The 15,404-nt window shown below is 40.1% G+C and overlaps 1 protein-coding gene across 1 annotated transcript in view; it reads right to left on the bottom strand.

Annotated features, from left to right (window-relative positions):
- PHACTR1 (phosphatase and actin regulator 1) overlaps nt 1-15,404 on the bottom strand; it is a 287,592-nt gene that overhangs the window by 35,058 nt on the left and 237,130 nt on the right. Inside the window, exons 10-11 of the mRNA XM_026047024.1 lie at nt 10,014-10,222; nt 8,381-8,537 (exon numbers count right to left, since the gene is read on the bottom strand). Of these exons, the coding sequence (XP_025902809.1) occupies nt 8,381-8,537; nt 10,014-10,222 (366 nt within the window). The remainder of the gene's footprint in view (nt 1-8,380; nt 8,538-10,013; nt 10,223-15,404) is intronic.

Here is a 15,404-nt window from a genome sequence, read left to right as displayed (position 1 = left end):
ATTTCTGGAGATAGGCACACAACGACCAGCACGCAAGTTAGATCATTCTTTCTCTAATAGTGCTGCTCATGCTCCCATATATGTGCACCGTATGTTTAGAAGACCATTTGGGACAAAATGAAAAGCCAGTCTTAAGTGTCTGACACCATGCTAATCTCCTGCACATGTGTTGCTAAATATGCCATGGTACCCTGAGAGGAATAAAGGGAATCTATTTCTTCTGAGATGTTAAATCCTTTGCTCAAAAGGCAATTTCCCCATTTTATGATTATTAACCTATAAAGTGAAATTTACTCCTGCCAGTCTGCTTCCTTAATCTACTTGTACTGCCATTTGACTTGTTTCCTTTACAGAAATTACAAGGTCATCCAATCTGAACAACTGCTGTTCTTATGATCAACTCCCCGCAATCATCAGACACAAAATGGTCAGATTTTTCACAGAGGAATTTTATGAACTGGTTCTTACCGAAGCTGTCATATTTGTCAACATTGAGAATCAAAAGAAAAAAATATTTCTTTTAAAGACAGAATAGACTGGAACAGGTTGCCCAGAGAGGTTGTGGAGTCTCCTTCTTTGGAGATCTTTAAAACCCGCTTGGATGCAGCCCTGTGCCACGTGCTCTAGGTGACCCTGTGTGAGCAGGGAGGGTTGGACTCGATGACCTCTGAGGTCCCTTCCAACCTTCGGCATTCTATGATTCTATGATTCTAATACGCATTATTTTAAAACAGCTTTTTCCCTCCTTATGATTTTCAAGGGGAAAAAATAAAAAACAAAATAGAATAAAAAATATATATTTTTAATACTTGCCATTCTTCTAGCTGAAAGACAACACTGTGTAGACTACATGTGGCCTCTTGTTTACTGGAGATACATAGGACTATTTCTTTTATTGACATATGCTATTTTATTGTTACTGGCACAAATTTGTATTACATTATGCATACTATATATCACCAAGCATTACCTTCCCCAGCACAGAACTGTAGCTTCCTCTGAGGTAAAAGCTGACAGTGGTTTGACAACCAAAAGCAGCACTGCAATCAATTTACGGCAGGAAATGAAGGATCCCACACCCCATGGAAATGGCTGAGGAAAATAAGGAAGACAAAATATATTTGTCTGTGCTGTGTTGATAAAATAATAATAGACTTCAAACACAGAGTAGCGAAAGAGGGAAGTGAAGTAGGGGAAGGATGAAGGGGAAAGATTAGCCCAGTAATATATTCTGGCTGTTGTCTACGGAGCAAGGATGGGAGAAACAGATGTTCCAAAGGAAAAGTGGGGCAACTTGCAATGCTTCACGAACTGGCAATATCTCTGACCGAAACAAGAACTTTTAGCACAGTGCAAGCACTTTCTGCCTAGGATTTGGCCAAACCATTGCCTTTAGAGAGAACCTGCCCTCAAATCACACTTCCCACTGCCTGTTGCCTGCCTTTAAGGGCACTCCCTTGTTGAGCATCTCCTCCTCTACAGAAACACAATTTAATAGTCCCAGCACACCTGGAGCACTACCTTCTACTGTGGAGAGGTACATCTGCCCGGGAACAGATTGCAAGCTGACCGGATTACATCCGCTCTGTGAGGCTTTGCTTCCACATACAACAAAACTGCTGCTGGCCACGGGCGAGGGACACCGGTGGCAGGAGGGAGTTCTTTCCACCCTGAGGTGGGGACCTGCTCAAGAGGGCAGCTCACACTGCTGGGCCATCCTGACAGCACCTCAAGGACACCGCTCCTCATGCAAGCGAGGGAGCACATGGAGGTGATGTGTGTGGTGCTGGCGACCTTTGGCAAGGTCATTTCTCCCTCCCTGTGCTTTTCCATTGACTTTCCCTTGCAAATCTTTACTGTAACAAATTAGGCAAATGAAGTGACTCCATACTGCTTGCTGTTGAAAATTGTATATCAAAATAATATCACTAGCATCAATTCTGATGTTAGGTTTGCCTCTGTCTGTGAGGAACAATGCTCCTACTAGAACTCCTAATATAGAGACATGTCCAAACCATGGTCAGAAATGAGCATTCCTGTTCAACTGAAACACAGAGTTAAATGTCTGGAGACGTTTTGATATCTGTGTGGGTTTCCAAAAGCACTTTGCTGTCAGAGTTTGTCAGTGGAAAATTCCAGCTAGTGGAATTTCCAAATGTTCACAGGTACATATGTAACTCTGAAGATGCCCAAATACCCTGAATATATATATATATATATATATATATATATATATATGAAAATGTGCATGTGTGTATCCTTCTTTCAGCGGTATGCCCAAGATCAGAGCACCTGAAGAAGATGAAGCCTTCCCAGAGAGCTTTAACCTCACCTTTCAGTGCAACAGGGCTCATCAGGACAGCAGTCACATAAAACAGGCCCACGCCTTGAGAGTCCATCTCATCCATATCCTCCTGCACAGAAGTGACAGCAACTCTGCCCACAGTGTTCTGAGCCGCTGGGCCCAGATGTGCAGTGATGACTTGGTTTCAACTTGTCACCCATAGAAAATCACCTGCTTCCTAACGTCCTTCCTCTCGGTGAAAAGGGGCTCTTATATAACTTCCTTGGGGTTTCTCCAAAAAAGTACTGCTTCCTCATCAAGGTTAACTAAAGGGGAAAAAAAATGTCATTCCTTCGAGCTGCCATCACTGCTGAAAGCTGGGCTCAGCTCTTGGCGGCTTTTTTCAGTAGCCCACCATTCAGGCATCCAGCCCTGTCGGAACCACCCCTCTAATCCAGGATTTAGATGAGCTCGTTTACCACAATCCCATTTTCCGTGTGATTTATTCCCAGTACCCAACGCACGAAGAGGCAGGCTCCCCACACATGCTGCTGTTATGGATGAGCTCTTGCTTCAGGCACTCGCCTTTCTCCCATTAGTGAAAGCTAACAATAAATGTGAGAATTGCAGATGTCAGAAGTAATTAGAAAGAAATTATTTCACGTTACCCGATAAAACCAAGGCCTGTGAATAAAGCCTAATCCATCTGTCCACTCTTTTTATCCCTAAATGACTCTGAATTTGGGAGGGAATAAAACATCCTCCCCAGAACTGCATAAAGGATAGTCATGAAGAGACTCAGTGGTGCTCGACTGGGGCCATCTTGCTGCCGTTCCCCGAACAAACAGGGCCTCCCCTCTCAATGGGATGGCAATGTTGTTTAAATAATTAATCACTTCAAAGCGCTCCCCAGCAGAACTCTGCAGTAAGTAAAAACGATCTCTTTTGACTGCTCAGTCCCTCCGGGCACCCGAGGAAGTCCTGTTGCGTGTTAGGATGCCGGGTAGTCGTGGTGCGGCTGGGGAAGGCAGGTACCCAGCGCGGCTGCAGCGGCCGGCTTTCTGTGCGGCGCCCGCGCGGCCCTGGCTCTCACTCACCGCGTTTTGCAGCAGTTCCCAGCGTGACAAGACACGGCTTTGGCTCAAAGCCCACGTTTGTGTTAGGGTCCGGAACAAAATACAAAATATGGGCAGATGGGAGAAATGGCCGCCGGGAGGCAAACACGCAGCAGGTGGGTGGGGGTGGCTTGGCACTGCTAGCACGGCCTTGGGGACAGGGGACCCACAGGAAGGTCCTGCTTTGTCACCAACAAACCTGGTTGGTGTCACCAACACCCTGGTGCTCACTGCAAGCAGGGCAGTGCCACCTGTGGTGTCAGCAAGCCATCAAGTGACTGGCGTGTCCAACAATGGAAGGACTATTTTACAGGAATAAGTGAACTCGGAGCGTACCAGCCTGGAGCGGTTGTCAAATGTTATCTTTAAAAGCAATCTCTTTTGCACAACTTGCTCCCAACCCAACTGTAGGAGACCTTGTATCAACACAATGATAAAGTCTCCTTTTGTCACACTGTTCTTCATTTAGGTTGGCCAACTTGAAAATCTCAGCTGACTAAAACCCCTTCATCATCCTCTGTTGGCATTAGGTTTAAAAGGGAAGGGAAGTTCAGAGATTAGCAAAAAAGTCATTCATCTGTTCAAACAACTACTGGACAAATCTTACAGACTCTTTCTCAGGAATTGTGATATTTCTGCCAAATTCAGTTTGAAAATATTAGCCTTTTCTTCTCCTTTTCTGTCTCATCTCTCATCTCATACTGATCACCAACAAACTCTAATACTCTTTCTCTTGAGTACTCTCTCATATACACAGATAATTAGCACCTGATGTGAGCAAGTCCAAATATCCCACAGCAGACACATGGCATTTAAAATCACGGGCAATTTTTTATTTTTGTGGGAACTCCCCAAGTTCATTTCATCACAGGATTTCTGTTTCTAGGAATTATTTTCCAGTGCAGCTGAAGAAGACATAGTATTGACTGGGGGAATGTGTAAAGCAGATTACCTTTCAGATCAAGAGAGTAGTTGACCACTATCTGACAAATTTCCTGCTCCATTACCAATATTTGACAAGTTACTTTTTATGCTACATTCCTAAATCACAGAAAATTCAGTGCATTTCCAAAGCATCAATGGGATTATAAACATATCTGGCAAGTATGTCTCCCCATATCTCATGTGTACATATTTACAACCATACACATACACACACAATTTCTCAGTGATCTGATTTTTCATGCTTCCTACCCTCTGTCTTGCAATACTTGCAATATATTATATATATTGCTTCAGATAAAGATTTTCTGCTTGCTGTTGTAGGGACTGAGCCCTACGAAGTATTGTAGAATGCATAAATCCAGAATTACACAATAAAGCAATGCAGAGCACTGCTGTCCATGCAAAGTACCTGCTCCAGAGGGACTCTTGAGTTGAGGGACTGAGGGATCAGTGCTTCCCAGCAGATCATACACAGTCAGAGAGAAAAGCAGAAGGCAGATGACTGTCTTTGCCCTTTGCCCATTTCAGAACATTACCTTTCCTTCTCGTATCCTCTTTCTACCTTAATATGACCTAAATGCATGCTGTGCATTGTGCTGTGTTCACATGTGCAGCTGTGAAGCTGAGCAGGCACCAGAGAGGATAAAAAAGAAGAGTCTGTCAGAAGCTGAGTATGAGGACAAAGAAGAAACTTTTTTTACAAAGAAAGACTTAATTAGTGTTGAAATCTATAATTGCAGAATGGAAATTAATAGATTTGTAAGGATTTTTATTATCCAAAAACCTGGCTTGTAGCATCCATTTCCTATTCTCAGGTTGCATGTGCTTATAAGCTAAGGATTCCATGTTAATTCACTATTTTTGCTCCTTGGCTCATAGTAGGCATCACATATTGGTCATCTATTCTGGTAGGGTTAGAGAAGGAAGATTGCCCAGTAGTTGTTGCAACTGATACACAAAGATGGACAGGAAATATTCTGTGGTGCAATTGCCAGTTCACGTGGCTGGAATTCGTGTGACTTGGGCTCTCCTTCTGCCTTTACTGGGACGTATTTCGTGGTATTGTCAAAGTGATTGAGTCTGCATTCGCTGAGCCTTGATATAGGACACACATGAATGAAGCATTACATTCATGTGTGCATTATATTCATGTAAACTGTAACTGTGATAAGCCACAAAGGTCTTCATTTACCTCAGGCCAAGCTAATATTCAGAAGGTGCAGAGTGGGCCAGATTCTGTTGTAAGATGTACACTCTGCAGGCTCTGCACTCTGCTATTGGGATGGTATAAATCAGAGTACTCTTGCCCCAGCATGGTAATGAACTAACTAGTTAAGTCTGCTCAGGAGTCTATCCAACACTTGGCAGATGTAATAGTAAAACTGTAATAATTTTTTGCAATTCACTGGAGATTCGGAGGTTCCAAGCTACATTTCAGTAGGATATCAATGAACAGTTCTGAGCCAAATAAACTCCTGGTACAACTCAAATAAGGTTGGTGGAATTACACCTGGGATAGACCTGGTACCAAACAATATACCAATGGTCAACCAATGTGCTTGTCCATAAGCTTATTTAAAAATAACATTCTCTTTATACTGCTAAATTCTGATTTGTCAAATGCTACAGCTAATGAGCTCTCTCAAGCTAAATACTGTGAGGAGTGTGCATAAATACTGAAGCATCCTAATCAGCCTCTTAGTGAAAATTAATTGATCCACTACAGACAACAATAACTGTGTGCTAAAGTTTTTATTCTGCATTTTTAATTTCTGTAAGTAGTGTACGTGATTTCATTGGCTGGCTATTTTAAATCTTAGGGGAACATTGACGGAACAGTACAAATCCCTCTGAAATCAAAAACTGCCGGTTGCAATTAAAGTCTGCATCTCACATCTTCTATATGGACTATAAATGTTTCACTGCTTTAATTTTGCTTGGCATTTGCATCACTATGTGACAATTACTGAGCAATGGCAAAGAATAGATTCAGTAATGAAGTCTGGACATTAAAGAAATACTGTCCAAATTGAAATATTCTCACTATTTCAATATAATATTAATCAATTTGCATACACTGATATATTATATTTGGATAAGGCACTGATAAGACATGTAACCTTCAATCTGGTGCTGAAATGTCTGTGGTTTATTGCATATGAGAGATGAGGAAATGAATCTTCTCATATTTCATAATTGCTTTTAACTGCTTTGAAAGATGAGATACTATTGGCTACTACCTTATAATAGATAAGGCATGTAAATACTAATTTTATACAAGCTACAGTTGTATGAAAGAGAATGAAGGAGTAGTGTCTTTGCTATTGTTTTTGAGTTAGTATATACTCTTTCTAAACTATTTGAACCATTCACAATTTTTCCTATCTAAGCCTTAGATATATTATAGGACAAGATCAAGCAGCTTTAATCAGACTGCAAATGGGCATAGATAACAGGACAAGTGCATCTAGGGGAACACACAGTGCCATTATGAGAATATGGGGCTTAAACGGGAAAGGTTCTGGGTATTGCCAATTTTTTTTTTCCTTGCTAAAAAGAGATATACCAAACAAAAATTCTTTGATGGAGAAAAAGCATTACTTGTGAGAGATGAGATGTAAAATATTTATAATAAAAATCCCCTTGGGCAGAGGGAGCTGTGCAGAGTGAATGTTTGCAGATGACACTATTATTTACCTTCATCAGACAGAACTATGAAACTTCTGAAAGACTGAGTTTGGGAAAATGGGCAGCACAGTACAAACATGGTTCAATGTCATTGCAAGGTCAAGCATTGCAGAGTAATAGACACGGAGAAACAAAAATTCACTTCCTTATACACTTTAAAGGGTTCAAAAATAATCATACAAGGTCAGGCGTAGGATCTGCTCTCATGCCCTACTGTTTAGGACCCCAAGCTCTGTGTAGCTGCCAGGTCCAACAAGGTCTAGGCTGAATGAAAAGCAATTTGAAGAATAACAACTATGGCACTATCTAGCATTCTGCAGGCATAACTGCTTAGGCCCTCTTAGCAAGAACACTGCAAAATTAGATCGGTTTTGGAGAAGAGTAAAAGTAGGCAGACACCAGGAAACATTTTCAAAGATTGTTTGGAAAGATGTGGTTATTTTATCCCAAAAAGGAAGTGACTGAGACAGGCCATGACAGAAATAGGTAAAAGAATGAATTAGGTGTTTATTACAAGCTGCTATTCTTTCTGTCTTCATAGCATGGGAGCTGTTCCCCACTTCCCAAAAAAAAAAAAAAAAAAAAAAAAACTCCAATGACTAACTGGTCTTCTCCTTGTGGTCTTCTCAAGTCACACCGGAAGGCAACCAGTATTCATCAGCTCTGCCATCTCCAGTGAGATGACAACATAACAGTATTAAGTTGACTCTAGAAATTACAGATAACACTGTCACATGGTCTCAGATCACTAATTCTTGACATAAATCTTCCATGTTTAATAGCCACCCATCTATATGGAGGCAATACAGAAAAACAGATCAGTTGATGAGTTACATTGTTATACAGAAGAAAGAGGCTAGGCAGGGGGAATTGACCTAAGCTTGACCCATCAAAAAGAGGTCCTGAAGGACATGAGTATTTTGAAAGAGGAAAAGGCTCAACCACTCAATGGAGACATTGCCAGGAGGAAAAATTACTCTTCTGTCATTTTGCCAAGCCAGTGACCTGCCAAATAGCCCACCTACAGCTACAACCCAAAATATTATCAAAGCAGAGCTCTCCCCATGCATGCACTGGAAACAATTAAATCCACACAATTCATTTTGCTACTCACACAACCAAAGATCTCGTAAGATACTCTAGGAAAATGAAAAGCAGTCCTTGTACAGGAAATCACAGTGGAGCAGAAGCAATGTCTAGAGTTTTCTTTTTTTCCATGGCTTTTCCTAAGCTGAACACTGTGAACGAACTCATCTTAAACTTTCATTGACCAATGAAAAAACTGTAGCTGTGCCCCCACCTCATATTTTTAACAGTGAGAGCTAGGAAATTGCAGTTGCTCTCTTACCTTGTTAACTTTGTCCCGATCTGCTGCCTGAGTTCAAGTCTCTCTTCATCAGTCTGCATCGGGAGGATGTTCTTTTCCTCCAGCTCTCGCTTGGACGGCCTGTTGCTCAGTTTGATTGCTAAGGAGTCCTTCCTGCAGACTTTCATTGCCAAGGAACCTGCAGGAGAGAGGAGAGGCTCTGCCAAAGGAGGTGTCATCATTTCATTACAGCATGTGGCCAGCAAAGTAGTTCTGTAGGATACCGGACTCTTTCTTACACTCGTGTGGGCTGTGGGACAGTTAACTGTCAGTTGTTCAATAAGCCTCAATTCCTAACATAATAAGGAAAGGCTGAATTTTGTATACAGGAAAAAGAAATAAAAAAAAAGTGTTTCATAGAAAGGACTGGAGAAGAAAGATTTTTTCATAATGGCTTCAAGTATCTGTAGTTTTGCCTAGTGTGTTTCTGTACCAAGTAGGGGGATGAACAATTCAACCACAGAATCTTAGTGGGCAGCAGAGCCACCATATGTGGAAAGAGAGGGGTTACAGTCATGTAAAAACACTACATGGAAAAATCAAATTCAGATCCTTAGTTGAATAAGATCAAGTCAGGAGTTCCAGGATTATGGTTAATAAGTAGGTAGAGCAATATCAGAACTCTAGCATCTATCAAAGCACAGACCAACTTACTCTCATCTGCATGCTCAGGGCATTTATAAAGTAAGAAGTAGCAGAGCAGCCCTGAGCTCAATTGTATGCCTGTATATTGTTCTCATTTGATTTCATCTGGATAATTCTGTCAGTATAATCTAAATTATACACTACAGATCATGTTAAACACATGTCTTCCCTCTAGGTGTGTTATTAAGAATAAAAATTAATTTCTCTTCCTCTTTTTATTTTTTTTCTTGCACGTAATTTTCAAAGCTATTTTTTCTATTCTTTGTCAAATCTTTATCAGTATAAAATGGGGTAGCATTTAAAGAATGTTGATGAAAAAAGCCAAGGAAATCCTTTAAGTTTGACCAAAGCATTTGAGATTGTCATTTCAAAGTTAGTGAGTGCTGGTTTAATTTTCCTCCTGCTCAAATCATAGGCAAGGCCTCCCTGCCTTCAGTGGCAATACAGGACAATGCAGAGCGTTTCTGAAAATCCAGATTTAAAAAAAAAAAAAGAAAGAAAGAATAAAAAGATTACATTTAGAAGTTTATTTCACGGACCATGACCCATTTCAAAGCACGTGCAAACTTACACTTCTGATTTGATTTAATACAATGTATAAAAGGTCTGATCTCTATCATCAGTACCTATTTCAACTCTACTGAATTTAAGCCTAAGGAAGTACTTATCTACATCAAGAACACGTAGGAAAGCAAATCCAAAAATCAGCTGCATTTGGTAGTCACATAAGCGGCATTTGTTGTTGATATGAAAGCTACCAGTACAGGGATTGATGTAGTTAAAAACAACAACAAAAAAATGATGCTGCTGGTTATTTTTGATTAATTTACCAAGTGTGCCCAGGTAGTTGAACCTTGAGAAATGCAACAGCACGGTCTAGAAAGAAAATCCACAGGCTTTGTGTTCGCCTTTTGCACTGAAAGGAAGGAAAAATTAAATAAACGAAAGGGAGAAATGGAATGAGTCTTACTTGTAAATAATGAGTTATCTTCATCTTCATCTTCCTCCTCTTCTGCTTCCTGTCTTGTGTAAAGGCAGGAAGAATCTTCATAGTCCGGTTCATGAGGCACATTTTCTTTATTGTCATCGCATTCGATCACAACAGTTGGCACTTGTCTCATGTCTGGAAGGCCTCCAGGTCCTGTTTTTGTAACACTGTCACCTGCATGTAAACCAGAGCTGTTGAGAAAGAAAAACAAATGATTAAACTACAAGAAACATCACAACGGAAGTCAGATTTGCTTCTCTTGCTGTATTTAAGAAAGTCTTTCCTTACTGAAAAGAAGTGAAGATAGAAAAATCTTCCTGACCAGAAGACATCTCATTAGTTCATTCAGTACAGAATTAGGCTACAGCACTTATTAGGGAGAGGCAAGACAGCATAGGCAAAAATTCAGGCAACCAGGACTAAAGAACGAATCCTAAAGATCTGTGGCAAATATAGCTCCAAGGCTTAATTGAAATCTCAGACATTTACTTACAGTGACAAATATGTGTTCAATCTGAGAGCTGTGTGCCCTCTCTATAGACTCTTGGGTAATAAGAAGAAAATATTTGATTTGAAAGGACAAAGTGAAGCATGAGAGTGGGAGGAGGGAAAGGAATGGATTTAGAGCATAGAAAGGCAGCAGGAATCTATGACTTGGGCTGTTTGCGCAAGGAGATGTTGATGGATTTGAGAAGACAAGGGTGGGACTGTGCAAAAGAGCCAAAACAAGCACGTGAAACTATATTTGGAGAAAAGAGACCCTAAGAACTGCTGAGAGTCATGAAGATGGGCAGCACACTTTGGGGGCATACAAGCAGTATCTGCAGTACTACTTGTGTGGTGAATCTGATCCTTTTTTTTTTCTTAACCTGGGTTCACAACACAGCTATGGAAACGGGTGAGGCTGCACAGCTGAGCTGGCAGTACAAAGGGCAAGAAGAAAGAGGAGCAGCCTCCATTTAGCATTGCATCATGAAACTGGGCAGGATGTAGAGCAACAGGGAGGCAGAGCGGAGCTGAAAAGGAGACGCGGACTGAGCCACTGCACTGAGAGAACCTGGAGTGTATTTTCTAAATGCTCTCTGCTTCTCAAGTTCAGTAGCACCCGTGTATCGTAGCTTGTGTCTGAGTGCACTAAAACCTTGGGAAATTTACATATCCACACTGGAATAGCCATTGAATCAGGAGACATTAATAAAATAATCCCAATACTGCTGGAAAATATGAGCTGACAGATGGTTTTCCATTTCTCCTTACTATATTCACATCTGTATCACCTGGGAAGACATTGAGTAAAATTGATTATTTCCCTTTTAACATCCTTCTGCTAGAACATTACAAAAGATCACTGAGGGGGGTATATGATCTGCACATGCTGTGGTTCCAATGAGAAGTGCAACCAAGGTTATGTTCACTTTGTTGGACTTGTCTTACAGTAGTAAGACATAGATATAGTAAGACAAGATATAATCTATCTACACGCAAATTTGGGAAGCAAAGTGGTCATACCTATTTTTTATATTTCCATTATCCTAAGAGATGTATGACATGCCTCAAGTGCCAGGCCCTGGAGCTCAATCTTTATTGGTCTCTGAAGTAATTTTTTTTTTTGTCACATAAATGGTGGTTTGATTATTTCTCACAGGAAAGGGAAATTCAGACCAGCATTAGTATTGCTACTGTTTAGCTCTCTTTATGTGTTGACATCAAACTGCTTTACCAGGGAAGATATCAATACAAATAAGGAAACTGGAACATGAAAAGTTGAAGACGAAAGTCAAACAGCAGGTGAAAGGCAAAGCCAAGAATACAGCCAGATTTCACAGCCAAGTTTTATCTCATGGCTCATGCTGCTTTTTCTCCCTGTGTGAAATGAAAAGAAGAGACTGGTAGATGGAAGTGATGGCTGCTGAAGATTATTTGTGAGTCAGCAGAAACAGCTCTACCTCTGAATCCCAACAGAGACAACAGCTGTAGTCAAGCCAGGGAATATCTGCCTGGAGGACAGCTGCTATGTCAAGCTCCCACCTCACTTTCCACAAGAACATAGCTGTGAAAAGAGATGTCCTAGCCAAGCTGCTCTTGAAGCCCTTCTCAAATATGTGTCTGACCTGACTCCCCATCTCCCTTAAATATTTTAGCCTACTGAGAACCCCTGAGGGACTCCACATTTGGAAAGAAACTTTTATTTTGTCCCTTAAAACACTTTCTGCTGAGTCATTTTGAAACATTTCTCTTCCTTCTAACTCTAAAGTTGATGTGGACTCTTCAATGGCTACCACAGCACATCTAAGAAGGACTGTGCTGCAGGACTGTACTGAAGGACTGCACTGAAGGACTGCAGTGTACTTGTATAATGCCTGTCCATATGGTGCTTGGGGATTAAGAAGAATAAAAGGCTTCAGTTCCTGTGAGCAATCCACATCATGTTGTTATTGTTATATACCGCTTCAAAGAAATCATTTTGCTAATTGCAATGTTTACCATTGCAGATGAATAAAAAAATGAGCTGCACATCTTTCCTTTGTTGGTGAGAAGAAAGAAACTCCACTTGTTCAGTGATGGCCTGTGACTTGTGTTACAAAGTACGAAAGATTCATGAAAAATTGACTTGCAAATTTCTATATTAAATCTCAGCAAGCTCGACCTAAAAGCATTTTTATCCCCAAAATAGTTCAGCAAAAAGTAGTTCAGCATCCAGGACCATTTGGTGCTTCACTGCTCTGTGAAGGATGCATGTAGGTTACAGATACATCCACATGTGACCGCACACAGGGTAGCAGATATTAAAGTGGCTCACTAATTGAGCTTTCCAAGCACATATCAGATGGCAACAAAATTTACAAATTACCATAGTAGATCTTCATTTGAACTAGTGGTCTAGAAGAAGAAAGCTTCTCATCTCATCATAATTTTTCTGAATCATCCACTCTCTTGATAATACTACTTTCTATTTTAGGTCCCTCATTTTTCCTGATGTCTTGTGTTTTTCTTGATTGAAATCAGCCTTCTCCACATAATTTTTGACTAAGTCAGCTGTCTAAGCAAAGCACTTGTGAAATACTTGCAGTATTGCAGTCTACGTACTTAGGAAAGACAAATCAAGGTCACTGGTTATTTCCACTGTGTATAAATTCCTCTGAGCCGTTAATAAAAAAACCCCACTTTGTAAGTTGGTCTACACCACAGATTTTCTTTCAGCATTATTCAAATATTTTATTGTTTTAAACAATCTCTTTCAAATCAGCTTTATGCTTTCCAACAAATTTAGAGCTTAAAGCCACAGCTAATCAAGTACTTGTTTTAAGAAAACAAGCTTATCTTATCACATATTTTTGAGTAATTCACAGCTGGCCAGTACAAGAACCTGTCATATCACCTTTATGTGGTCAAAAGAGCAAAAAAAAGTCACAGCACCACGGCTTAAGGCATTCTAGTATGAAAAGATTTTAGTGAGAAATTAGAATTTAAATATATTGATACTCATGTTACCGCTGGGATCTAAAAGAAAGAAGTGAAATCCCTCCTACAAAATTCAGTGGGAAAAACACACACTTCTCATCTGTCATTCCAGCCACTCTGGTTCTGGAATAGAAGTCAATTTTTATCAGCAAGTTTTCAGATACACTGTTCTGTGCTTATCAGCTAAAGCAAAAATGGGCGAAACTTCAAACCCTTGTATATATATTTATACAATTTGTGTGTATGAGAGAGAAAGCGAAGGCAGAGCTATAAATATCACATGCTTCTTTCCTTAGGCAATGCTAAGGTTTAGACAAAAAGCAATTCTTCTGACAAGTTTTATGGAAGATAAATGTTTTCTGACTCAAATATGTTTCATAAAGTTTACAGGTCAATGGCAGGAATGCCTAATGCATTTAATTCATAAATCTATAGTTTGAAGTGGCTGGATGTCCCAGCAGAACCAGTCTCACAAAGTGTCTTTTGGACATGGATTTTACACTGTTCTATCACAGATTCAATTCTAGCCCAGAGTGAGACATTGCCACTTAAGAGCTCTTCAGTGGCCTTGATTTAGCTGCTAGTTGTGCAAATGTCCACAGAATAATTCAAATTGTCATCTTACCAGATAGACTAAGAAGTGTATGGACAAAACAGAAAATAAGACTATATCAGATCAAGAAGCTAAGTCAAAATTAAAGATATATTACAGCAGCACAAGAATGTTTTCTGAAGCTTCTTTTTCTGCAGCTTGTGACGCATTGCTTCTGGACAAGGTCTCATAGGCTTCAATCCTTTCAAATTCAATTGAATCAGGAGAATCAAGCCATGCATTTTGGTGACAGGGATTATCAGATTTTTAGTAGTCTTTAGAATGCATTCTAAATGATAAAAAGAAAAAAGATTCCGGAATCTAGATTTGCATTTTATTTAGGCTTGACCCATATTCTTTTGGTAAGAATTGAAAGTTGTTTGAAGTTTGGACTTAAACTAGCAATAGAGGTTTCAGAAGAAAGGTAATGTGGAAATTACAGTCCTCTCTGTTGCAATTTAACCTGACATAAAACTGGCAGTTTCTCAGGGAAAATGAAAGCAAACTAGAAGGACAAATGACAAGTCCTAATAGTTGTAATAGCTGTAATAGCTGATAAGAGATTAAGATACTCTCCTGAGATACGCCACAAATAGATGTCGTGAGTACCAGATTTTTTTCTGTAATTAAGTGTTGAGTATGTAAATTAAGTTAATGTTCTATAGTGTTTATAATAGAACTTAGTAAAAGATCCAGGAACTAAATCAAATTTAGTGATGAGAACAACTGGAACTTGAAGAGCAATTATATGCTTTTAATATACTTTAAAACATTTACTCATTAATATTCATTAGATCTACGTGAGGCAGTAATTTGTAACCACTCCTACAGAGGGGGAAACAGAAGTGGAGAAGTACAGTAGTTTTCTCAAGGTCACACACAGCAAAGTCACTTCTGGCTTCTATTCCAGCACAGAGGGACGGCTCATTTTTCTTTGGAAAGCTTCTGGCTCATTGGCAAAGCACTCATTTCATGGATCTGTCTTCAGATGTTAGACCACCAGAGGCCAAATCTGCTAAAGCAAAAAAGCCAGGCAGCTGTAAGAAGGGGCCATTTTCTCTTTTTATTCCTTGCTCATTAACCTGGTGGAAGGACGGGGTTTGAGATCTAAGAAAGGTTTATGGGGATAAAGGTGGCATTGATACAGAGTGGTTATGGATTCAGTGCAGTGCAGTGGTGTTTAACACACTAAAGGAGATTCTCTTGCATCAGGAACAAAGAGACTAGACACTAGAAACAAAAATATAATTTTCCTCTGGAGAAGCGAAGCGAGGAGAAGAGAGGAGAGGAGAGGAGAGGAGAGGAGAGGAGAGGAGAGG

This window comes from Nothoprocta perdicaria, unplaced genomic scaffold, assembly GCF_003342845.1.
Source record: "Nothoprocta perdicaria isolate Ctin4 unplaced genomic scaffold, notPer1 scaffold_47, whole genome shotgun sequence".
NCBI classification, from domain to species: domain Eukaryota; kingdom Metazoa; phylum Chordata; class Aves; order Tinamiformes; family Tinamidae; genus Nothoprocta; species Nothoprocta perdicaria.
The sequence above is the reverse complement of the archived record's forward strand: the minus strand, read 5'-3'. Positions and strand labels throughout refer to the sequence as shown.